This window comes from Primulina tabacum, chromosome 5 (assembly GCF_025594145.1).
Source record: "Primulina tabacum isolate GXHZ01 chromosome 5, ASM2559414v2, whole genome shotgun sequence".
NCBI classification, from domain to species: Eukaryota; Viridiplantae; Streptophyta; class Magnoliopsida; order Lamiales; family Gesneriaceae; genus Primulina; species Primulina tabacum.
Window position 1 is genome coordinate 2324987 of NC_134554.1, and position 27139 is coordinate 2352125.

The 27139-nt window shown below is 32.8% G+C and overlaps 3 protein-coding genes and 1 pseudogene across 3 annotated transcripts; 2 read left to right on the forward strand and 2 right to left on the reverse strand.

Moving 5' to 3' along the window:
• The first annotated feature begins 7618 nt into the window (after nt 1–7618).
• On the forward strand, nt 7619–9507 carry LOC142544555 (NAC domain-containing protein 43-like). The gene is made up of 3 exons (XM_075651596.1): nt 7619–7976; nt 8054–8334; nt 8658–9507. Exons 1-3 carry the CDS (start codon nt 7790–7792, stop codon nt 9300–9302), a joined length of 1113 nt encoding a protein of 370 aa, XP_075507711.1. The 5' UTR covers nt 7619–7789; the 3' UTR covers nt 9303–9507.
• Nucleotides 9508–11517: 2010 nt separating this feature from the next.
• On the reverse strand, nt 11518–14044 carry LOC142544556 (uncharacterized protein At5g39865-like; annotated as a pseudogene).
• A 4751-nt stretch (nt 14045–18795) lies between these two features.
• On the forward strand, nt 18796–21983 carry LOC142545409 (protein IQ-DOMAIN 17-like). Its single transcript, XM_075652590.1, has 5 exons — nt 18796–19039; nt 19148–19399; nt 19933–20169; nt 20254–20391; nt 21134–21983. Exons 1-5 carry the CDS (start codon nt 18905–18907, stop codon nt 21860–21862), a joined length of 1491 nt encoding a protein of 496 aa, XP_075508705.1. The 5' UTR covers nt 18796–18904; the 3' UTR covers nt 21863–21983.
• Nucleotides 21984–23705: 1722 nt separating this feature from the next.
• Nucleotides 23706–25085, reverse strand: LOC142544557 (protein BRANCHLESS TRICHOME-like). The gene is given in 2 exon segments (XM_075651597.1): nt 23706–24755; nt 24757–25085. Coding segments are annotated over 2 exon segments (930 nt in total). The 5' UTR covers nt 24801–25085; the 3' UTR covers nt 23706–23869.
• Nucleotides 25086–27139: the final 2054 nt, after the last annotated feature.

Here is a 27139-nt window from a genome sequence, read left to right on the forward strand (position 1 = left end):
AAAACATTTTTTGCTTAGATAAATTTTAATGTGTATAATATAACATTTATTCTTGTCACATAAACCAGAGCTTGATGCCAAATTAGAAATATTTTGTGAATTTAGTGGTTTGGAACGAAAAAAAAACCAAGTCCTCAACAAATTATATAATTAAAATTCAAAATAAACCAACAATGACCATTTTTTTACGCAAACGAAACTCGAAAAAAACAATAAATTACGTACAACAAAATTAAACTACAAACACACACACACTTTCATCTTTTTTCCAACAGATAAATGTCAAAAAAATTTGTTTTGACATTTCAATAATTGAGAGACAAGATCCATCCTCAAGGCATCTTTCCTCGTGTATTCGGTGACATAAAGATCAATATAGTTGGGTTAAATCACTTCTACCAATGAAGATCTCAATATCTTATTACATAAATCATTTGTTCCTCGTTTGTCAAAAAGTTTAAAGCTTGCTAAAACTTACGTACTACTTTGATTAGAAATTTTACATCACGTGTTATTCTCTATTTTCTTAACACCTTTTTTTTTCAAATTGAGGAAATTAAATTAAATGATATAAACTAGATATCCTCACTTTTTTTTAATAAGGAAATAGATAACTTGAAGATTACAAATATACGTGCATTAAAATCAATAATTAAAAAGCTAAAACTCGATATAATTATAAAAATATAAAAATATAAGCTAAAAAGACATTGATATTTCATAACTAAATATTCTTGAAACCAGTATAACTCTCCTCATGATGTATAAAACAGATGCAAGATTTGAGAAGAAGCTCGGTCGGGACTTGAAAATCAGTGAATATACTGTTAAATTTAACGCTTAATTCTCGAGTCCAATCAAAGGTTTGATTGAATTTAATGAACAGTGACAGCAATATTGAGATTGCTTTTCATGCAAACTACAACATCACAAATTAATATGATAATAATAATAATAATAATAATAATAATAATAATAATGTGTGTATATTATAATATAATATACGCACTTGCCTCTTCAAGAATATTGAATGACAAATTCTGCCGTCATCCCACGTCAGCTTTTGTGCAATATTTCCTAATCGACTAATTTTTTTTGACACGTCACGAGTACATTCACAGATCATTAATCCAGAAATAATTATTAAGGGCGACGAATTGATACTCTGGTATTATGAAGAACACAGGAGACGAAACACGATTATCTGAGTAATCATATTTATCCCAATATTAATATATACTGTTAGATAATTTAACTAAATATCATGTTTAATTCACGTCTACATTGAAAGATATATTAATATTGGGATAAATATGATTACATATATAATACACATTGATATGTATATATGTGTGTATGCTCGTATATATATATTAACTCTGGTTAAGAATTGACTGAAGAACTTGAAACTACTACTTGTAAGGTGTAACAATAGGGTTAAAATAAAGTATCATTAGATAAACAGAGAGAACAAATTCAACTACGGCCGACAAGAAATAATTGAAGGAGGAGGAGGGGGAGGAGGAGGGGAGTGCTGGTAAGTAAAAGTGAAGTGGTTGCTTGGTCAATTGTAGGCTAAAATCATAATTAGGGTTAGAAATCAAGAGAGAAAGATAAAATGGTGATTATGATTATGATAAGACGATCGAAGGAGATGGTAATCATGTAATAACGGTATCTGTATATTTATTTTTTGTGTTAGTGATAAAAGGGAGCACTCATGGATAATAATTGTTCTTGCATTCATTCATCAGCTTCTCTTGACTTGCTTGCTCCTAATAGTAACTTGCGCATTTTTTTATTTTTGATAATATATATTATCGACCGTTTTACTATTTTAAGTTCAATAATATATATATTTTTTTCAATTTCAGTCTTTTTCACCATAGTGATTACATGGAATATGACATGTCATCGATGTCTGGTGTCACGCAAACATTCTCTGATGTCATATGAGTATTTTCTAGTGTCACGTCAACTGTTTCTGACGTCATGTCATGCCAGAATTTTGTTGGAAAAGAATAAAAAAAATTTTAAAAAAATCGGGTTAATTTATTAAATCGAGAATTGACTGATAACATGATCAAAACTAGAAAATTTGCAAGTTACGAGGTTCAAAATTAAATTTTCTTAGCTGTGATGTATAATGCATGAACTACTTCCGTTTAATTAGTAAAATTGTTTGCTGTATGTTTTAACATATATGTTAGTTAGCAGTGCAGTGAGAATATATGTTGCTAATTCATTCTATTAATAAGACTATTGGGAAGACGGCTATTAATTAATTAGTTCATTGGCGGCCTTGGAGAAATTGAATCTTGTCAATCAAATCTAATTATGGTTTAGGGGAGAGTCATTCTGAAAATGAATAGATGATAATACTATTATTGTTATTTTTAATTGAGAGAATAATGGATTATAATTGAGTATAAACCTGGAATATCGTCCATGCATATTTATTACTTTGATATCAGATAAGCTATAATTAGTTCTTAACAATAATAATGTTGTTAATATTATTCGTACGTATTTCTTGATATGTATATATTTTACGCATTTATATATACACAGCATATATTTAATAAGAAAATATTTTAGGTATACTAATGTTTTGTGTAAAATATAATTATGTTTGAATAACTTCCTTATTTTCAAATTTATGCTTGAGTTTTTGTTTCATTTTGTTTTAACTTTCACAAAAATTACGATATTACGGAGATGGTAATTTGAGGAAAACATTTTGGTATCGATACCAAATGGCAAAATTGAAGTATTTATCGCACTTGATGCTCTAGTATATGAGTTGGTTGAGTAGGATGTGAGGAGGTTATTCATAAAAAATAAATATAATTTCACAAAATTAATTTAAATGAAATTATTATACAGAAAAATTGTAGAATTTGGTATATATATTCTGAGAAATAAATGTTGCAGAACATTCTATATATTGGAGCTGGAGTGATACAATTATGCGTTTTCTGTGAGTCTAACCTAATCTCTTGCATGAAACGAGTCTAAGCTTACTGTGTACGTATGTTTTTTGAGATGTGTCTGTTATGTAATTAATTATTTGTCTTAAAATATGTAGATATTTATAATACTACATATCTTCTATCAATTGAATTTTATAAAATACCCTAATCAACTTCAAAAAGTAATACTTTTCTCATTTAATAAAAAAATATCATAGAATTTTATCTTTACAAATTCGTAATTTATCCATAACTATCGTATCTCATTAATATTTTAAAATTTTAAAAACTTAAAAAATGCAAACATTATCCGAACAATAATCACTAACTGTAACAAAATAATCACACGAATATTTCATAAAAATTAACTAAATGTCCAAAATTAGGGAAAAAACGGTCTTATGTGTCGTATTTTGTGAGATGAATCTTTTATTTGAGTCATCCATGAAAAAATATTACTTTTTATGCTGAGAGTATTACTTTTATTGTGAATATCGGTAGGGTTGACCCGTCTCATAGATAAAGATTCGTCAGACCGTCTTACAAGAGACCTTCTCCCAAAATTAATTACCCACAAAAAGTCAATTATGCTACGACAGTAGGATATGCTACAATGCATAAAGATGATGAAAACCGAATCTATATCAATCGGTTGGTACCATCTGAACTAATGCTTCTTTCCCACATACGTCAACTACCAAACAAGACTCGGAATTTTCGTATAAAACGTGCATTTTAATCCCCAGAGGTGAAAAAGTTTTTTTTTTTTTTTTAAAAAAAGAGTGTCGTAAAAACAATATATAATCTTTGTTAGTAATGGATTTACACGTACAACGTATCGTTAACGGTGGGAATTGGTATAATTTGCAAGCAAAACATAAAAAAGGAAAACGACACAACGGTAACTACGATAAAACATTTTTGTCAAGTTGATTGACTAGTCAGACTTGTTTGCGAAAATGACCGCACTATATATAATAAACAGCCTCATTCATATATTGGTAAAATTGTAATTTTTGATCTCATGTATTTGACGTTTTACGATTTTAATTTTATATGTTATCACGATATAATTTATCTTTTGTCTATGTGATGCTTATTTGATATTTATGTGTATAGTTTCACATCAGATCCGAAAGAAAAAAAACTAAAATTGCCAATAATTGAAGAAATTATTCATCTGCAAGCAAAACATAGTCACAAGAACTCTCTTTATCATATTCAACTCGATACATTTAACCCAAAATCCAGTTTCGATATATTCAATCTTAAACTTTCAAGCATTATGTAGGCTATAATATTTCACGCCAATATTAGTCACAAATTCAATATTCGAACTATAATCCATCAAAATATAGGGTTATCAATAAGATTTTTGGTTTGTTTCAATCTCGATTTCAAAGTCATTAAAATAAATTAATTTTCATTTTTTCCCTTATAATAAAACGGTACCGTTTTAATCCTCAGCACCCTCCCAGCAGGGGATCCGTTCCCCAAATTGTTGTGACCAAATTAAGATGTTTCTCTAAAACAAAGAAAAGTATTTTAAATCCTATAATCAATCATGAAAAACACATGCATAATAATCAGAATTCAGATATATTTAAAATACACGTGTAATTTATATTGTTGCAAATTATTTACTTTTAAAATATTTATATATATATTTGCATAATACTTGAAAAAACATCTTAATAAAAGGCATGCATTAAATGCTCTCATATTTTAAAAATCAAATGCAAAATACTGATTATAAATTTAAAGTTTCTGTAGGTTTTATAGTCCATCATTGTAGTTAAATTATTAAATTTTGCAATTGTATCTTATTTTATTCAATCTTCCAATCAAATTTTAATCCACATATGCATAAGAAAATTTTAATTCCATATTATTAACCAAAATCTATAGATGAAACATAAGGATCAAACCTTTGTATGAGAAACATTATTAAATTTTATTTAAGTAAGGCTATATATTCTAGAAAATCTATATTTGGTGTTCCAATAAACATGTAATAATTCCATTTCCATTTCACCTATATATATATACATCATTTATAACGCAAAAACTTGTGTGAGACGGTCTCACGGGTCGTATTTTGTGAGATAGATATCTTATTTAGGTCATCCATGAAAAAGTATTACTTTTTATGCTAAAAGTATTGTTTTTTATTGTGAATATCAGTAAGATTGACCTGTCTCACAGATAAAGATCCGTGAGAGCGTCTCATAAGATACTTACTCCATTTATAATTAATTTTTTTCCTACAAAATGCCAATTTTTGAATTTTTTTTACCATAACAACTAATTCTATCGATAATAAAATTGATGTCAATATGCCATGATGTCGTGCCATGATGTTAGCATATGCAATGATAGTGTCGTACAAGTGGGTACTGGTGAATAAAGAATATTTTGAATAATAAGCTAATATCTCATAGTATAAATACGCATGCAAAACCAAATATTAGCAAAATAAACCCATTTATTATTGACACGTAGGATCCAACTACAGCACAAACTTTTGATTAACGTTAATTGATTTACGCGATAATAAAGGAAGAAATACATGTATTTTTTACCATTACATAAAATAGATCCCGTACAAATATAATTCACACAAGCATATTTCATCCTCGGCCGATGAAAACTATATATATCTTGAGAACACTATAAATATATAGTTGCGTTTGGGAGTGGTTTTAATTATGGATTTGAACGCATTTCAAATAAATTACAATTCACGAATTATTGGATTTGAAATTCACTAAATATAAATCATCCAAATGATCAAATGAATTTGAAATTCGTGAGTTCAAATCCATCGATCCGAATGCACCCTAACTTTATTAAATAGACACCACATGCAATTAGTAAACACACTAATTTAATTATAACCTTTACACGAAGTACTGCTAGTTGAGAGGAAGAGAATATCGTTAAGAATTTGAACGTTATTTGTATCATATTAGACTGTTAACTACTAAAACTTTCGATATTTTACATAATTTAAACTAATTATATTGAATAAAAGAAATTAAATGAAATGAATTTGAGAAATTTTAGAATCATTGACACGATATTTCTTTTTTAAAAATAAATTAAAATAAATTAAAACATTATTACCAAGATTTTATTCTCCTAACAAAGGGAAAAATATCTCCGTCCTTCCTTGCACCATATTTCTCGACATACTATCTATCTTTTCAAAAAAGGTCGTCAATGTTACATAAGGAAAGTTTTGTTCAGGTAGATTTTCACCTCACATTGCTGAAATGTTCGCAGTGAAGGAAGGTCTCTTGCAGGCTATCAAACTCGGATGGAGGAAAGTGGTCCTTGAATTCTGACGTTCTTACTGTAATTCAAGCTATTCTCCTGCCTTCATTTTTTCCTTGGATTTCTTGCTAGTAGAAGACATCACTTTTTGGTGTTGCCAAGTACCAGATGTCTCTTTTCAACATTGTCGTCGGGATGCTAATCGGGTAGCTCGAATTCAGACATTAATTTAGAAATGCAAATGCAAGAGAACCCATATAATTATAAATAATACATAGTTTTCATGATTCAATTTGTCCACATGACGTGACCACGACTCTATTCACACATGCATACACAATGATCAGCTGCATTATAATAAGATAATGGTATTACTGTAAGAAGAAGATGTGAGAAAGTAATGGACTCGTTCAATATCGGAAAATAGTCAATTTCGTCATTTAAGCTGACATGTCTTCTAATTTGTCAGAGGTTTTAGTCACGTAACATTTTCTTGGTGTTAAATGCTTATACGAAATTAGAAAATTTCTATCATATGTAAATATGGTTTTGATATGTTGTCCAATTATCGTGTCCATCGATGAGATGACATTCGTCTATTGAACGTGATAAAAAACACAAAAATAAACACGATAGATTGACATCATATCATTCGGTCGACCATGTGAAAGAGAAAAAAAAGAATATGATTTACGTGATGGGGGTGAAAATAATGGTTGTTTGGAGGGAGCTTTTCTTTGAGATTTTAAGGTCGAATGTCACGGTTTGGGATGAACTAAGTTTAGACAATTGAGACCTCTAACGCCCAAAGTAGGTCCCATTCCCCACTTTATGCTACCTATAGTGGGCCCTTCTTCCACTCTTTTTAGTCGGATCCATCATTATGTTTCATATACATTACATTAATAAAATAGAAATAAATATATTAGCATGTTTTCTTCGTCGTCGCGAGGATACAAAGTGGCTTATACTCATTCCCCATTTAAGTTCGGAAAAATCCATTCTTTTTAGTATAAGATACAAACAACCAAGGACATTATCCTATTTAATGATTCATATTTATCCTACATATAATACAAACCTAATGATGGAACATTAAAAATATATTCCCATGATTTAGAACGAGGGCTTCTTTTATAAAAAAAATAAAATAAATTATTTTGAAGAGATTTCCTTCATGCTAGCTCGATCTCGCTACATGGTGTATATCCTTTGGGTTCATGTGGTTGGTATTGTCGAAAAAGCTAAGGCCCCACTCTAACTCCATCATACCAAAAACCGAAATTCCCATGCAAATAATTTAGCCCTACTACTTTATATAAATCATCATCTCCTCCAAACCCTTTCCCCACAGCACCTCTTTCTTTTATCTTCCCCTAATTCCACACACTACTTACACGCTAATAAAGGAGCCCTCATCTTTTCTATCTCCTTGCCTTGCTTTCGAAAGTACACTTCTGCATATTTAAGTTGATCTCATGAAGCTGGTTAAAGAGTGAGTTTATACTTTGAAAAACATATAAAAATAGAATACTATTACAATGTCGGATCAGGACATGAGTTTATCCGTAAATGACCATTCCCGGGTGCCTCCTGGATTCCGTTTTCATCCGACCGAGGAAGAACTTCTGCACTATTACCTCAGAAAGAAAGTGGCCTACGAGAAAATCGATCTTGATGTCATTCGGGATGTCGACCTTAACAAACTTGAGCCCTGGGATATTCAAGGTATATCGAATTAAAAAAATATGATTAGTTTTATATTTTCCCATAAATTCATGTCGATGTTTATTTATTTATTGCAGAGAAATGCAGAATAGGATCAACCCCTCAAAATGACTGGTATTTCTTTAGTCACAAAGACAAGAAATATCCTACCGGGACTCGAACTAATCGGGCCACTGCTGCGGGTTTTTGGAAGGCTACTGGGCGTGACAAGGTGATACACAGCAATTTCCGGAGGATTGGGATGCGAAAGACTTTGGTTTTCTACAGAGGAAGGGCTCCGCATGGCCAGAAATCAGACTGGATCATGCATGAATATAGGTTGGATGATCATGTCAACACTCATGACTCCATTTCTAATGTAAGCTACAATATTTTTTTTCACCTTTTTTTTTGTTGGTAATTAAATATCACTCGATATGTTATTACATCTTATGGATCCCCTCAAGTTTATTTTACCTTTAATTGAACGTACCTCTGAGTGTCTAATCTCTTGTCTAAAAATATTTGAACTTTATCAGAATTAAGAATACACATAATACTTTACAACGTAAATCTCTAGCTATGTACTTCAATTTATTTGAGGGTATACTTGTATCGAAAAGTTGATGCCAAAAAATTAACATTATATATATGTATGTGCACAATTGTTTATATTATATTCTTAAATTAAACAAATTGCAGGCTTCAAATAACATAATCGGAGACTCGGGGCCAGAGGAAGGCTGGGTGGTCTGTCGGGTTTTCAAGAAGAAAAACTACCACAAGGCACTGGAAAGCCCTGCGCCGCACATGGTGGCTTCTTCAACCTCGGTCTTAACCCGGAACCACCCCCAAAACGACGTAGTTCTGGACCACCTGCTCATGTACATGGGAAGATCATCTTCTTCCTGCAAGCAAGAGAACGAAACAAACAGCGGCGCACTCTACTTACAAAATCATGATCCTTCTGGTTTCGTGCACCTGCCGGGATTGGAAAATACAACGCTTCACAACATCCTCACCGAAATGGAGTCATCTTCGTCCGTCAAACCCGACATCCAACCGAGTGATTGGGTGGCGTTGGACCGACTCGTGGCTTCTCAGCTAGACGGCCACGGCTCCAAGCAGTTTCCATCATACGACGACCCGAGTATCGATGAAGATTTCTCATTTTCATTCGGTAGTAATAATAACACTGGTGAAATACAATTTCCAAACATGCATAATCATTCGGATCATATCATACCAGAAAATCTCTCCGGCTCCGACGCAGATTTCTGGAGCTTCGGTCGATCGTCGTCCTTGTCTTCATCGTCTACAGACCCACTTTGCCATTTATCTGTATAATTACAAAATATATTGTAGTGGCTTTTTGTTTTGAATTTGGGGTCGTAAACTGTTATAATGATGACAATAATAATTCGTTAATACATACGTAAGTACGTGAGATTACTGTATTATTAAATTAAGGTTTGATTCGGAGTATCTTATAACATGGGTCCATAGTATCTTTATTGTACCTAATAAAACACGCCCTTCTGTTGCCGCATCATTGTCAACCCAAAAAAAAAACCTTTTAATTTGTAAAGAATAAGATTAATTTGTTTTTATTATATTTTCTATAATGTATCTCCAATGGCGACAACTTCGATGGATCTTAAATATATATATATATATATATGTATATATATGTACCACAAGTACATATCTTTAAGAAAAGAAACGTTTACTCGATGAATTTCATGGATAAAATAATGTTGATGATTGTTTTTTATTTTTTTATTTTTTATTTTTTCGAATACAATATAATGTGATGCCAGAAGCAATAATAGTGATTGATGTTTCTGTTGGTTCAGTTGTTAGATCCATCGCTCCCAAAAATCCTAAAAGGTTCGATTTGACAATGTTTTTTTTAAAACCAATGCACCATAATTTAATACAAAAATATTTATATTTATATTTATATTTTCTCCTTTCGTATCAGTTACATCAAAAACACATTAATTTAACGTGGGCATGCAGTACATATATGTGTCTCTCATATATATTGTTAATTTTTAGTGTAAATGAATGTCTCGTCAAATTTGGTATAATTAATTCATATTGATGCACTAAAGTGAATTCTTTATTGAATTATGAAGAAAAGTATTTAGCCTATCCTGTCATTGATTTTTCAAGTGATTTGATGAAATGATCGATGCATGATTCTTGTGTTTGAGTTTCAAGCCTTCCTACGTACGTCTTTAAAATTGTTACGTCTAATATTTGTATAAACAATATTTATTATCCACTGATAATTTTCAAATCTTGAATCATTAATTAAACATTTTAATGTTGATTCCGTTCGGTTCGGTTCGGTTCGGCCAAAACCCTCCACGGTTCTGGTAGAGATTAAGCACATATGTAATTAGTAATCCTTGACTATCAATATATATTGCTAAGAGTGGCAAGAAGTTGGATTTTATCCAAACCCAATTCTTGTAAGAAAAGAGTATTGAGACAAATAATGAATGGAACGGACTATATCTGACTGTATAATAATACTTCCAAATCATTGTATGACTAAATCAAAAAATAATGAAAATATCACATGATGTTTGGATGCCCACCACCAAATTTTTTTATATATAAAAGTGGGGTTTACCGACAAAGCCTTATATAGTGGGAGATTAAAGAGTCAAAATGCTATTCATTAAGGAAAAAAGGAAAAATATTTGTTAATCATTTGACAAGAAAGGGAAGGGGCTGCGGGCAATTAGTGTCCACAAATTGTAGAGGACAATACATAATATCACACTGATTTCCCATGTTTCTTCGAAAACTGTGACGTTTCACCCAATCGATGCCTCCATTTTAGCGCAAAACCTTTACAAATAACAAACCCACCACTCTCTTCAATTTCGTAACCACAATTTGATCAAGTCAAGTATTCAAAACTTTAACCGATGACTTGTCATCACTTGAATTGATATCAACACTGTCGGAACCCACACATAAATATCAACTCAACACATCTATTTTATATAGGTGAGTAAGTCAATCAGATAGATCGAACAAATTTTGTCTTGAATTTAGCTGGACGGGGCTTGATCCGTTTTGACAGTTCTAATTAATAATGTAAGATACAGAATATGTACACTCATCGTGAAAATTTACTATTTCACTAATCTTCTTAAGCAAATATTCATATGTTTTATGCTAGTTTAATACGACTTCTTGTTTAAACTTAAACGGTGTTTTTTTGGAACGTAAAAATTTGTAGGTTAGAATTTTATTATTTTTTGTTTTTCCTCCTCCAATTCATGAGTCATGAGCCACCCAGATATAGTAATCTCCTGGCGAGCAAAAATGCTAAATGAGCAGCTGGAATCATTTTGCCTGATTTGGACTTCGTAGCAATATGCAAATTATTGCACCTTTCAAAGTATATAGCTTGTGAGTTGCAACACTAAATCTGAAATATTACAGACCCCTCACCAATTTCTTGAAAACGACGAATTTTCAAATTTGCAGACAATTTTATGACTGGTATTCCCCCATCCATTTTGAGTATTAGCTAAAAATAGCATAAAATTCAGTTCATAATGAGGGCATCACAAAATACATTGTTCATCCCTTTGGTATTAAAACAAGAAACTCAGTATCAAACTGATTCATGAGTAGCACCAAATCTAGCTCCGTAATCAGAGAATATAATCAATCATCTACCCAACAATGAAGCTTTCATGCATCAGATGCTTTGAAGTTTCCCTTTACGCTGCATACTACCGTCGTAGCGGATACATTATATATAAACACGACATGCAAGAGAAGAAAACATGCTCAAGTACAAAGGGCAAAACATGATCACATTACAGAAAATGCATTAGCTGACGTAGATAACTAAAACATAAGTTCACTCAGATGAGTATTCTGTGCATTTGTAGTGCAAAGTCTATACCTTTTTTTTTTTTTTTTGATACATTGGAGGTGTGGGGACTTGATCTTGGTACACTTCTTGAGGGTTTGAGAATATATTCACGTGTGCAGCTTGATACAAGAAACATCCGCTGATAACCTCACAAATTCCTCAAGATCTGGAAGTTGGACTAACACCGAAGAATTTGCTCGTTCTCTAATGAGCATCTCATATTACACGTAGATATTAGGAGCGTTAACAAATCTAATTGAAGAAAATCAGCATGGCATCCTTATTTTCGACAACAATTTCTGAAACTTGCAGGGAAGGGATATATCTGCAGTGAGTGAATTTACAACCAATGACTACATTAGGTATACAGGTTGGAATTCAGTCATGAACTGGCTTAATTGAGATGCATACAGTCTTTCCTATCCTTAAGATTCAAAGTAACTATTGCAATTCCAACATGAATGATTCTTGATCCTCGTGTGAACAAATATCTTTCCCCACTTGTAGATTGAACAACCGTGCAGATGGGAATTCCTTGCAACAATATACAAGTGTTTCATGAAGTCAAAACTCAAATTTGAAAATGGTTGTACGCCAAAGTAGACTTGTCTTTCCAGGACGCAGGAACTAAGCTCGACCAAGAGATCATTATACTGCCTAATGAAATTATTTAAATCATAAATTTGAAAAATTCTACAGCCCTAAGGCCAGGGATGCTGCTGATAAAATCTTACACCATGTCATCTGCAAAGACCATAGGTTAACATTGCAGAAAATAAACTACAAAGTTTAATATGTCAGATTTCCAAGTAAAAGCTTCGCAAGTGATAATGTACTGTGATCAATTAAATCTTTTTGAGTGCAGAACACCGAATCCAATTAAACCGTAGATGTGAATTCTGTAACAATTCCTAGTTCTGTTATTTATCCTTAAAACTCAATCAAGAAAGTGCATTGAACATGAAACAGATCTCCGTATGCTAAGAAATCAACTGAAATAACATGAAAAGAGAGTAGAATACAAACCAAACAGAGAGGTCGTGGAAGCAAAGTTATCAACTTTTCATTATAGATCAAGTACAAATGGGGCAAAGCACCAATCCATTCTCATTACAATCACTGCATCTCACCACCACAGTCCCCTTCGCTTGATACCCTTCCATCTCCATTCTTTCATTCACCATCGTTACCATTTTACAACTCCCGTTACATGAAAAACAGGGCAAGAACCTCACACCCCCACACCCCTCACACACATGCCCCACTCTCACTTTAGGCAATCCCTTGAGCAATTCCCCTAAAGAGCCCTCCTCGAGCATCTTCATCACCTCCTCAAATCCACCTATATATCTACCTTTCACAAAAATTCGGGGTGGTATCAGTTCACTGCTTTCTTTCCCCTTAATCAAGTCCCTTAATTCATCCCTAAAACCTCTATCCATGGAAATATCCCTTTCGCAAATCAAAATCCCTAACCCTTCAAACGCTGATCTTACGGCATTGCAATTTTCGAAAGTGTTCCTCACCCCTCTCAATGTTGTGGAATACATAACAGCTTTATCCTCCCCATTTCGGCGGGCAAATAATTTCAAACCGATGAAACAAATCTCCCACGCAATTTGAATCCTTTGAACTAGATGACTCTCGCACAGGATTACCGATGTTAGGGTTGATGTTTTCCTCTTTAAGTTTCCAAAAAAGGGATTGCTTATGGAGAGGAGAATCAGAGATTTTGAAAGGAACAAAGGGTGAAGGGGAGAACCGGAAGCTGGGAATGCGGTCTGAGTCCAGGCCCGACATGAGATCCCATGAGTTGATAGTTTCAAGAGGCTGATATCTAAGTGAACGGGGTTCTGAAAGTGGACTTGGGAAGAGGGAGCCGAGTGTGGTGCGCGGCGGCGGTGGCGGAGGGTTTGGGTTTGGGTTTGGAGGGACTGTGGCGGTGGGAGAATGCCGATGGGCTGGCTGCGGTGGGTCGAGACTCAGCAAACCGTAAGTGGTGGAAGTGAGGGAGACAATGTGGTGGCTAAAAGCGGCTGAGCCGCCGATTTGAGAGAATTCTTCGTCGTGGTTGAGCAGTGCGGATGAAACACAACCCATTTTCTTGGATTTTACAAAATAAAAAAATTTCAGAATGAAGAGAGAGTACTAGGAAGTGAGGAATAATTAGTTAAGGCGAAAGTTCATTCAATTTTCAAACGTTAGCAGGCGAGGTTTTTAGCGCTTAAATTCGAACTTTATTTTTTGAATATAGAGAAAGATACCGCAGAAATTTTATGAAACACAGCGACCCATTTTTTTAAAAAATAAATAATACTGCAATCTGCGTTCACATTCAATTTGAGATCTCGATTCTAAAATCCATCGTTTACTGTTTTAATGGGAACTGAACTGCTTATATAACCTAATGGTTTCAGTTATGATTTCTGGATTTTACCTTTTGTGCAACGTTGGTGTCCATTGTCAGTAACAGGCTCGTTAAATTTTGAATAACCAGTAAACGGTTTGGTTCGTTCACATTTCTATTTATAATAATCTCAAAATAGTCACGTATATAATGATAAATTTTTGATGAAATAAAAAAATATTATTAATCGAAAAATTTTCTTTTTTCAGGAACAAAATCAAATCTCCGTCATTCATTTGGGGTCAGAAAGTTTAACCCGTCATTATTATCTGTCTGAATCGAGATTGTGCACTAATTGTATGCACTATATATGTGATCTTACTTTGTTTTTTTTTTATATATAGGTTAAAATTTTACTTTGTTAATAAAAAGTAGTAAGCATTTTCCTCTTATTATATATATAATACATTTTTATTTATTATTTAAAAAGTAACAGTAGTATATCTATTCTCAATAATCATACTTTGTTAATATTATTAATCGTGTTTTATAGTAAGAAAAAAATATATGCAATTATGCATATCCTTTGACTTATCTGAATAATCGAAAACCTATCGCTTGTCTCGTTATTACCAGATAATACGACAAAACTATGTTTAACGAGGCATTTGAGTTTATATCGATTTATGTACCTTGTTTGTACCGTTGAAAATCATTTAATATATATATATATATATATATATATATATATATATAAACAAAAACTTGTGTGAGACAATCTCACGTGTCGTATTTTTTGAGACAGATCTCTTATTTGAGTCATCCATGAAAAAATATTACTTTTTATGCTAAAAGTATTACTTTTATTGTGAATATCGGTAGAGTTGACCCGTCTCACAGATTAAGATTCGTAAGATCGTCTCACAAGTGACCTACTCCATTTTACATCTGACACAAATTTTCACTAATTCCATTTATTAGTTATTTTTTAGCTGACCGTACAGTATTATTAGTTGCTCAGCTCTGAGAGTTGGGATTTGGATGCTTGAAAGATTTTAATGGAAGAAATTGTCTTATAAATTTAGAGTAGACTTTTCTATCAAAATATGGGTGAAGATGTTTTTAATGATAATTTTAGGATTAAATATGCAATGTGGTTCGATCCCTTCTGATTATGGATTATTATAAAATCAACAGTAAATCGAGAAAAGGAGATTGGGAAACTAAAATTACAGAGATCAAAATTGCTTGACCAGTCCAGAGGTAAATGCGCCACTGTCACTGGTCCCTTTACCCATAAAACCAATACAAAAATAAATAGAATCTGGATTCCCCTGCACATGCACGTTTTAAAGTTGCCGATATAGTTTGGGAATAAAATGTTGTTTGATTATTATTATTTTAGTTAACGCACGCATTACTCCAAAATATTGGTAACACATCAACGTCCCTGATATGATCTGAGTAGATTGGGTGAGCAAAGTTGAGACAATCTATCGGATCTGATAAGAATTTCTTGTGTTTAAGAAAAATGAGTAAGGGAAAATACATGTGAGACCCCGAAAATAAAATAGTTTTGATGACATTTTTGTAAATAAGTTGAAAAATATTCAATTTATTTTTATGGTATTTTCGTAAATAAGTTGAAAAAATGAATTAATTTTAAGGGCAAAATGACAATTAGTTACATATCTTGGTCATATAAAGTTCAAATGATTTGAAATTTAGATATAACGTAGAAAACTCAAAGATATAGAAGTTTTATGTTTTGAGTTTTGAAAATTTTGATCGTTTGATTGATCCAAAAGGATATATCGATGTTAAAATGTTAAATATTATATATTATATTATTTTATTTTATTTTATTAATATAATATAATATTTAAAAAAAATAAATTGATATACATGAAACTTACGTGATTTTCAGAAAATAACAGAAAGGTGAGAGAAAAAGGATATCGTGCGACTTATCAGTTTATCCAATCGACGAACCGACTTCAGTTCTGGGATCGTTGACACGAGATCTTCGATTTGAGGTATAAATTTTATATTTTTGGTGATGTTTGAAATTCGTCGATTTTTGGAATAAATTCGATAAATTGTTAAATCATACTGGAATTGAAGATTGTTGAATATTGTATAATTTTAACGAAGAAGAGATGATTATAGTGATGTTATTTTGAATTATTCGTAATTTATTATAATTAGAAAATTTTAATCGTTGGATTGAGGTTGAAGAATTATTTGTTAGTTGTTAATCATTCTGATTATATATGTGGTAGACTAATTGACAAGAAACTAATTTTTGAAGTCGGAATTGAATTATGTTATGATTTCGATTTGATATGAATTTTTGAAGTTTCAAAATATATTTGAAACTTATATTGTTGATTTTGAATGATGTTATTGATTGGACGAATGTGTCATTGATGTAGATATATTATTATACTGATATCTTCAAGCTACATCGACTGGAACGAATAATTGAGGTGTGTTGCGATCGAGTAATATACGACATGTATCTGTATCATATGATATATGTTGGATTGATTTGATGGATTGGAATGAGAATATATGTCTATATGCCTTATTTATTGATTTGATATGGCATACATGACATACACGTTGAGCTATGATCCTTGGATACCCTGATATGATTGAATTTGATTCTGGGGTTTGTGAACACAATGCCATGTTTGGCATTATGTGGCCCTTAAAGCATAGTCATTAGTGGCCATGATGATTGATTGAGATTTGGGATTTGATAGCGCTTTGTCGACGCTATCATACGAGTATCCCTGATTGAGGCCGTTGTGCCAGCTCGAGCATTGATTTGATAGCGATTCGTTTGATTCTGACATGTGCTCAGTAGATGGGCATTTGACCTTATACCTCCACGACATACATGCATTGCATATCATATATAATTGTTTAAATACTTGTGGTATATATTGTGGTTGTTTCAGACTGAGCTTTACTCACCCCAGAGGAGGCTATTGTTGTCTTTGTATGTCAATGACAGGTACTTCAGGTTATCAGGAGACTGGAGATGGTACTTCTGGAGGGAGTCATGGTTGATTTGAGGTTTCGTGGTCTATCCCAGTATATATGTATATGTATTATTAACGGGGCATGTCCCGTGAATATGATTCTTTGTCTGTATTTGGGTTTGATTATGTGTGGGCATGTTTTATGATGTGAGATGAAATACTATTTTTAGTATTCAAATAAGATGTTTTGGGCTCATTGTAAAGAAAATTTAAACTCGTTTTCCGGTGTAATTAATTAACCATAATCAAATTGTATTGTAATAACGATTAGGAGTTAAGGGCCCCACAATATATATGTGATAGAGTTGAAAATTCCATAATCTGTAAATGAGAAGTGTACCTGCTATTTATAGAAGAAAATCTCATGATTACCTTGTTTTCGGTGCTCATCTGCTAAGTATGGTAGGACGGCTGCTTATACCCTACTTCTGATTACTTATCTGACACGCCAAACTCATGTCGTTCTGACAGCAATGATTGTCAAGCATAAGATAGCTCATACTGATACACTCGAGTGTGATGCGCATCTCGAGATAGCCCGGGTAAAAGCTCCCGGAAGATTGCACGAGAGCCTGGGCTCCTGATTGCCCGAGGAGAAAATATCCTGGGTAATCCTATGCCCGGCTGCTGAACAAAGTAATCTGCATATTGACTCTAATTTGAACTATTCATTTATTTTATTGGATCATCCATGATTTGGACTCTTGAGAGGTATCACCGGACCCAGTAATAAGATTATTGGCTTCCAAAAAAGCAAGAAACAAAAAAAAAACCCCTTTTTTTTTAATGATTTGTAATTTTCTATACCGATAAAATTATTGAAAGCCTCCTAAAACGAGAGTTAAAAACACCCAACGCATTTGTACCTTTTTTTTGTGGCTAGCTCACTTGCATTATGACACATAGCACGTGAAAGCATGAGGAGAGTCAGCAATTATTTATGAGAAAAATAATGGCAGCCCACCTCTTTTCTTTTGAATTATTATTTATACCTTAATTGAGTTTTATGTATTTATTATTCATACTAATGTAAGCAGTGGATTCCTATGTGACAGCTTTCTTTCATTTGAAACTCTCTCTCTCACACATTTATGTCCTTTAGTTCCTCCATTTCTGACACCACAACCCCGTCAGTGCTTTGTTCATATTTCCAATGCCACTACAAAGTACCTACGGTTCTTGCATATAAATTGGAGGTTTTAACGACCCATATACCATTTTAAGTCAAAAATCACTTATTTCTCTACTTCGGACAACGTGAATTTTTTAGATTAAAAATATTATTCCGCTCGATCCTCTCCAACTTTCTTGCAGGCAAACTCCTTTATTGAAGGTTTAAACAATAATATGTATAAACCTCGCCTATTCAATGTTTTTCACTAGCTAATTAAATTAATAAATTTTTTTTCCATAAATCCATATGGGTATTTACATATATATAAAAAAATTTATCCACGACGTTAATTTGTTTTATTCGGGGCGTAATTTCCATTATAAATATGCAAATGAGAGATCAAGGAATAAACGAATCTGTGTGTGTTATATATTATATAATTTACTCTTTTTCTCTATAAAGCCAGCTGCATCTCCTTCCTCCACTCTGTACGTGGAACATCTCCGCAAACTTTTCACGCCATTTTCGATGGGAAAGACGGGAGGTAATTCATGGTTGACAGCAGTGAAAAGGGCTTTCAGGTCCCCGACGAAAGACACTGAGAAGAAAAGCTGCAGAAGGAAAATGGAGCTTCAAAATCACCAAGAACAAGAAGAAGAAAAGGTAATGTTTAATCCTGCAAATTTCCTTTTTTTTTTCCTCCGGCGTAGTAATTTGTGGGTGTAATGTGTTTGACGAAAATTTTCGTTTGGATTCGTGGGTTTTACTTAGAAGTCGGAGAAGAGGAGGTGGCCGTTCAAGAAGCATTCTAGTAATGTAAATGAAGGAAATGTAGTTACAACTGATGAAAGTGTGTTGGTTTCCGAGCATAGACATGCCATAGCCGTGGCGGCGGCCACGGCTGCGGCGGCAACTGCTAAAGCGGCGGTAGAGATAATCAGGTTGACTCAGCCAACTAATTTCCCTTCATTTAAACAGCATTCTTCGGCCAAAGTCATTCAAACCGCATTTAGGGGATACCTAGTAAGTCATTTACAGACTTATTAGATTGCTTACATCAGAGATGGTACCTTTTTGGAATATCTGAATTGAGTTTGTTTTTCAGTTCATTGTTTGAAATTTCATGGATAAATGAACGTGACTTCAAAAATTTTGTAGGCTTATGTTTCAGGTTCATAAGTTTTTGAATTCAAATTGGACTTTGCGGCTCCTATGGAAGTTGCTAATAGTTGATGTGACTAAAATTTAGAAATTATTCGTTATTAACATTAGTTGATTCGGCTTGTACGAAGTTTGGTTCCATTTTAGAATATTTTGAATGAAGAATGTAAGTGTTAGAACAGCGTTCCACGACAATAGACCCAACTCAACGTCAAATTAGTCAAAGATCAAATAAGTTCTAGATAGGAGGCTAAAAAAAAAGAAAGAAATCATGGTTTCGAACGATAACAAAAAATCTCAATGTCAATAATAGTGGAGCTTGAGTCAAACAATTTATTAGCCGATTTGACCCATTATAGCCGTCTAGTTCCTTACAAGTGTTTTGATGAATGTAGGCAAGGAGAGCTCTAGCAGCGCTTAAAGGAATAGTGAAACTTCAAGCTCTGATAAGAGGGCAGAATGTAAGAAAACAAGCTAATATGACTATGAAATGCATGCAAGCTCTCCTTCGAGTTCAGGCCCGAGTGCGCGATCAACGTTCCCGGCTTTCACATGATGGCGGAAGAAGATCAATGCCTGGGGAAACAAACCGTTCTATGTACCTTAAAGACATAAGAAACAGGAGGTCCATGGTATGTTTTTCTTAATTTATTTGTCTTATATATTTTTTTTTAATACAATTGTTTGATTGTAATTTGATGATGTTCACTTTACAGTCTAGAGATGGAAGCTGGGCCAATAATGAATGGAGAGACAGCCCAAGTACACTTGAGGAGCTCGATGACTTTGTAAAAGCCAGAAATGAAGCTGAATCCACGCGTGAAAATACCCTGGCTTTTGCTTTCTCCAAACAGGTCTCTGTCTTTACAATAACTTTTAGTAAAATACTAATACTATTGAGACAAAAACTTACGAAGTATGGCTCAACTATAATTTTTATATGTTAACAAGGTGTAATACTGATAAAGTGAGGCTATAAGTGTCTCATATTGGCTCCACAAAAAAATGTGTTTGGGCCATTGTGGGTGTTGGTTTCTCAAAATGTTTGTTACGTTACATGTCTTATATGAGATCTGCAATAAAATCTGGAATAACTAATAAATTGGATGGAGTTTTCACGCTAACTTTTGGGATTGAGCTCTTATGTTTTAAGGCTTATGACATGAGATAAATATAAAAAATGGGCTAACACCAGTTTTCTCACATTTCGAGGTCCCTCACACCTTGGTCAGAATTTGACCAAGATTTGCTTACAAGAAGTGTTGAGGTTGGCCGGTGGGTCATCACCGGTTTTGTTTTTATTTTTTCGCCTGTAGTTAGTTCTTGGTGTCTGGATATACGCCCTTGAGGTGCAGAAAGAAGTATTAAAATGATAATACTGTAATATCAACAAGAATACAACGAAAGTTAGAACACCAACCATTAAAAATGTCAGATTTCGTGGAGATGAACTAATTTTAACATTTTAACATAGTTCTTGAATATGAACTGTTCCGTGATTTTCGAGTGTGATTTGACTTCAGACCACTCTGTTTCATTGCTTACCTTTTCTATCTCTTGATCTGAAAGGTTTTAAAAACCATTTCTTTGTTTCAGAATAAGAAATACAACGAAGGCGAGAACCTTGATGAGTGGACAACAGCAACAAAGCAATGGGAGATCAGCAGCAGGGCTTCAACAGATCATAGAAGAGACTCTTTCAAAACCGTTGAGATTGATTCGCAAAAAACGACGTCCACATATTCGTTGACGAATGCTCGAAAATCGAACTGCCAAAGCCCACTTCACAGACAATCTATCCTACATGCCGCGGTCTCATCTCACCATAGATCATCATCATTTCACAATATTACTCAATCTCCTATAACCCCATCCATTGTATCAAAACCACGACCCCCGCAAGTTCGTTCTTCGAGCTCTAGATGCCTAAAAGATGAAAGTAGCTACTCGACTACAAATACCCCGAGTCTACGCTCCATGCCATGCTCAAACAACACCATGATGCCTAGTTACATGGCTAGCACCGAGTCGGCTAAAGCCCGGATTAGATCACATAGTGCACCTAGACAAAGGCCTTCCACTCCCGATAGAGATCGTGGTGGAGGGTCGGCTAAAAAACGTCTCACATACTCTATACCAGAGCCGTATTATGCGAAATTGGGTTTCGGTACCTTGAACCAGAACTTGAGAAGTCCATGCTTCAAGAGTGTAAAAGCAGGCTATGTAGGGATGGAGCAACAGTCGAACCATTCATGTTACACTGATAGTATTGGTGGAGAGCTTTCGCCATGCTCGACTACGGATCTACGAAGATGGTTAAGATGAGAGAACCATCTGCACTGAATCGATAGAGCTCTTCTGTTATCGCACGAATCGTCTTCTGATATGCTTCCCATTAATTGACTAGTTTGCTAAGTTTTAAGTGTATCACCAAAACTTATCATTTACTTAATAACTAGTTGTTTATGCACACACTTTGTGTTGGCATAAATATATATATATATATATATATATATATATATAAATATAATAATACTAATAATATTTTTAGTTAACTTTTTAATTATATAAAATTAATTTAATTTGAATGAAAGGAAAATAACATAATTGTATTAAGTATTAAATAATTTGTATTGTTGGGTTTTGTGATTGAAAAATTAGAGAGAAAAATGGGTTGAATACATCAAAAAAATGTCGTAAAGAAGAACATAAAAGTCTAAAAATATTTAAAATAAATATTCCTTTCCTCTATAACGAAATTGAAGCATTTCTTCCATATTTCCGTAAATCTTACTCAAGTACGAATGAAAATCCGAACCCGGATACTGCGCAAAACGATTTTGTTCAAGTTATGTTTGTTTCGGCTTTATAAGATTCTCATCAAATATTTGGTTGTAATTTTATTATTGATTATTTATCTCATATAGCTCAAATTATTAATTATTTATCCAACATTAATCTAATAATTGAATATAAAATTATAATATTGTTTTTCATATTTATTTATTTATTTATATTTATTAATTATTTGTTGAAAATGTTAAATATTTAGTCCAAATTTAATCAATCAAACCAAACATATTATTATTTATTAAATACTATTCAAATATTTTAATAAACTCAATATTATTTATTATACAATCTCATTAACTCAACTTAAAAGATGTTACAAATGGTGAGAACAGTAAGAAAAAAATATTTTATTTATCAAAAAAATATGAAAGTGTTCTTTTTTCAATGTGAAACGAACTACTACTTATCATCTAAAAGCAGATAAAAGACAAAACTAAATATAAAAATGACACGATCGAATCTAGCAAACTCCTAACTTAAGACTCTTGGGTGTCGGATAACTTATTAATTATTCAGGTAAACATCATTAAATTATACTAATTACGGGAAATTTTTTTAGACGATTTGACCTATAAAGTAAAAATTAATTCCGAATATACATTTAATCTCACAAAATCAAAACCTTTAATCCACACGTCCTAAAAAACAAAGATTAATAATACATTTTTTGAGGAATATAATAGTTTCTCAGCCTTTTAATTGCAATGAAGTCTTTCTTTTTGTTTGGACGATCACAAATGGATTGAAGCGAACTACAATTGTAATGATTCCAAAAAAAAAAAAAAAGAAGAAAAAGAATGAAAGAAGATCCGAATCAAGATTAAAAGAAAAACCGCGGAGAATTATAAAATTAATCTCAAGGTTAAGATCATGAAATGTAAATAGAAAACTTAGTGCACGTACATTTACTCTGCATTTCTGATTTTAAAATAAAAATTAAACATTCATAACATTAAAAAAAAATTAATTAATTAGTTGCAGATCAAGAGTATGGTCTTCTTGGTCAAAGTTTCAAGACTAAAATTATTTTCGACTGTTAAATTTGCTGTGCAAGTCAAAGTGAATAAGTTTCTATATAAATGACAAGTTTGGGATATCAAACAACAGAATTTGACACTTTAAAGAAGTTGTTTTTTTTTTTTTATTGATTAGATTGATTCATGGATTTAATTAACAGTACATTATTTATTTATCTATCAACAATTCGTTCAACGAGATTCTTAAAATCCTCAAAAGATCCTATATATCCAAAAGCTCATGATGTTATTGAATTCAGCCCTCATTGCACCGGCCGAATGCTACATTAATCACAAATCCATAATCAAAGCTAGCTATCTATTCAAGATATTTCTTCTCGGTGGGATGATAAGCCATATTCACATACAGCAAGCTTAAGAATCTGTTAGCTACCGATTAAAGAGAGACAAATTCGATCACAAAAATATAATTAGCACGTCAAACTAATCAAAATATGTCATCTTATCTTGAAATAACGCCAGTAAATCTCACAGGCCCCTTCTGTTCAAGCAGAATCTTCACCTGAGCCTTTTGGCACTCCAACTTGTTGCTCAGATGCTTGCTACTTCTGCACCCAATTGCTCGAACCACTTTCGGGAATTCAACGAACCCTTTAATCCCTCTTTTTATGTGAGGATTTTCGGCTTCTGGAGACGATCTTTTATGAATAAACGCCATTGTATGAACATGGGTTTCTTGATTATGAATCCCCGCTTCTTGTTTTGCTTCGGAAGAAGAAGATAAAGATGGTTCGACTCCCATCTTTTTAGCTACTTCCAGCTCAGTGAACTTCTCTTCCAACAGGATTTTCGCCTCCTTGAGTTTCATTTGCACTCTCTCTTCTCTGATAACCTCCGCCACACGCAGCATTTTCCTTTCTTCTTCAATGCCTTTCTTCAATCTCGCTATCTCTCCTTTATCAGATGAAATTTCTTTAGCTAGCTCTCCGCATACTTGCTCTAATGCTTCTCTACCCTTCCTCTCTTCCGACAGTTCCTTAGCCAGCCTTTTATTCAAGGACTTCATTTTCTTACGTTCTTTTCGCTCACTCTCTAGCTCAGCTTTCAGCTCATCGATCTGCGCCTTAGCCATTTTGAATTCAGATTCCATGAAAGGCTTGATAAACGTCAAATCCCAGAAAGAAGCTGCGATTTTACGGGCGGATATAGGGAGGTGGAGCTTGTGAATTTGCTTTTTATCGGTTGAGCTGCGTTCTTGATGCTGCAGCGTTTGATTTTGTTGAGAGATATAAAAGGGATTTTCATAAAGTTTCCAAGTTGGACAAGAAATTGAAGCTGTGATAGGGAAATTGGTATGGTTATTGTGTTGATGAACAGCGGTAGAGGAAGCTTCTTATCTTCATCATCACCACCATCATCTCTTCCATTAACATGGGGTGTAAATCTTGCTTTAACTTGATCTTTTTTTGGGTAAGATTGGATGCCTTTTCTTTCGAAGAAACTTTGATATTCCTGGCCACCGATAATATCACTTATTTCTTTTGCTTTTGTGCTTGCCTTTGTGCTCTGTTAAGTGGAGTAGGCCCATAATTTCAAGCCATTTGATCAAAAGGCAATTTGAAGAGAGGGAGAGGGAAAAGTAAGTTACGTGCATCACATGCTGGTGCACCTCTTTCTGTGTATTTAGTGACAGCATATGCAAGGTGAATGGAGGGAATGAGGTGGTCTCTTTGAGAGGTCGACATGATCTTTTCGCTTTTACTAGCTTCTCTCACGCTTTATCATGTCTTTCATTTTTCTTCGTCTCATCTTTCGAACCAAATGATCTCATTTATCTCGTAAAATTCAACAAAAATTTAGTTATTTTAAGATGTGATCCACATCTTATGTTGGTAGGTTGGCTTGCTTCACTGTTTTTGGAACCATTTTCTCATTGAAGTACTAAATAAGCTACAAAAAAATATGTCAAAGTTTCGAGTTGGAGGTTTGCTTTTTGATTTTCCTAATCTTTTGGGTCGAAGTTATTCTAAAAATATTTATCTCTTGAAAAAATTTATCGAGATTCTTTGCGTAGATTACTCTCATTTTATTTTTGTACTTCAACGGAAAATGAGCATATAAAGAAAAGAATTTACATGCAACGTCATATTTATATATATAATACAATATATATATATATATATATATGATTTGAAATAGTTGTTGTACAAATAAAAATTAAGACATCCACTCCGAAGTAGTGTGTCCCATATAAAAGAAAAGACGTAAATGGTAACATGGGTGCTCAATCTGTGTCTAATCATTAATTACATCGAATTTCCACATGGATGGTCTCCTATCATGTCTTCTTTATCAGAAATAATAGTTCTTATATCAACTTTTCATTATTGACTCAAATTATTAAGAACTCTCTGTTCAGTTCCAATATCAACTTTTCGAAAATATCATAATTTAAAAAATTACAGTGTAGCCAAAACGTGTCCAACGCTCTGCACAAATTTTATTGCCAATTGGACCACTCTGAAGCAACACAGAACTTGCACAGCGGCAAGCAATAATTGTGCCAATCCATGGATTTGCTTAAAGCAGAGTCATGGGCAGAGTTTCTTCTTCTTCTTTTTTGTCATAAATACTTGTGACTTCACTGGATATGTATTTTATTCAATTCAATTACTTGTATAAGAAAATTAATGTGGTGTTATAGATCACAAACAGAAGTTTATTGTGACATTCAAAATTCAGGAATGTGTTCGAAATATATGTATATATAGCAGTTGAAGAACTAGAAAAATTGTAGTTCGGATGAGAATTTTTTACGAGATCTTGATTTTAAATGACACACATCTGTTCACGATTTCTTCTTGTTTGGTACAAAATTAGAAATATATATCTGTATCAAATTATAAGAGTTCTCGCTTGCTCTATATAGATGCAACTCCGTACAAATACGTAAGCGAAATACGACATGTATAAATCTAAGACACCAGAAATGACTTGCTATATACAGTAGAAATGCAATTTGGCTAAAATAACGAGTGGATCAACCGAGACTGATATTTATAATTATATAATTTTACTACTCCAGAAATTCCACCCTTTGATGGAAAAAGAACCATAGATATATTGCATTTCTAAGGTAGATCCCTTCAGGCCCAATATATATATATATATATATATATATATATATATATATCCAAATAAGGTCCACAAACTTCATCGCACATCTGTTAATTAAGTTTTGCTGGAGGACATCTTGAGTCCCAATAAATATGTACATATATATATATTATATTGTTAAATTTGAGATACGTAATGTTAATAATTATATATATTAATAAAATATTAAAATTTTAATGTGAGTCATCTTCAGTTTTGCAGATAGAGTCTTTATTTCTCATCATTCGTTGATTCAATTTCTGGGTCTTTTTTTTTATTTACTTTTTTTATATTTATTTTTTTAATTCATATATCAAAATTGCAGTATAATTCCTCACTATTTCTTACACATTTTGATCTTCATTTAAATATAAAAACAAATGAATTATAAAAAATATTGTACAAGCATGTGCCGATACGCTAGTATATTATTAAATTGAGACATATAGAGTAACCAACTGTGGTGTTACGATGATATTTTAAAATTCCATCATTACCTTTTTAAAATTATAAAAATACTTTATTTTCATTTAATAAAAAAATATTATAAAAATATATTTTAGTAAATTTATACATTATCTTATCATTATCATATCAATTTTCCAAAATTTTTAAA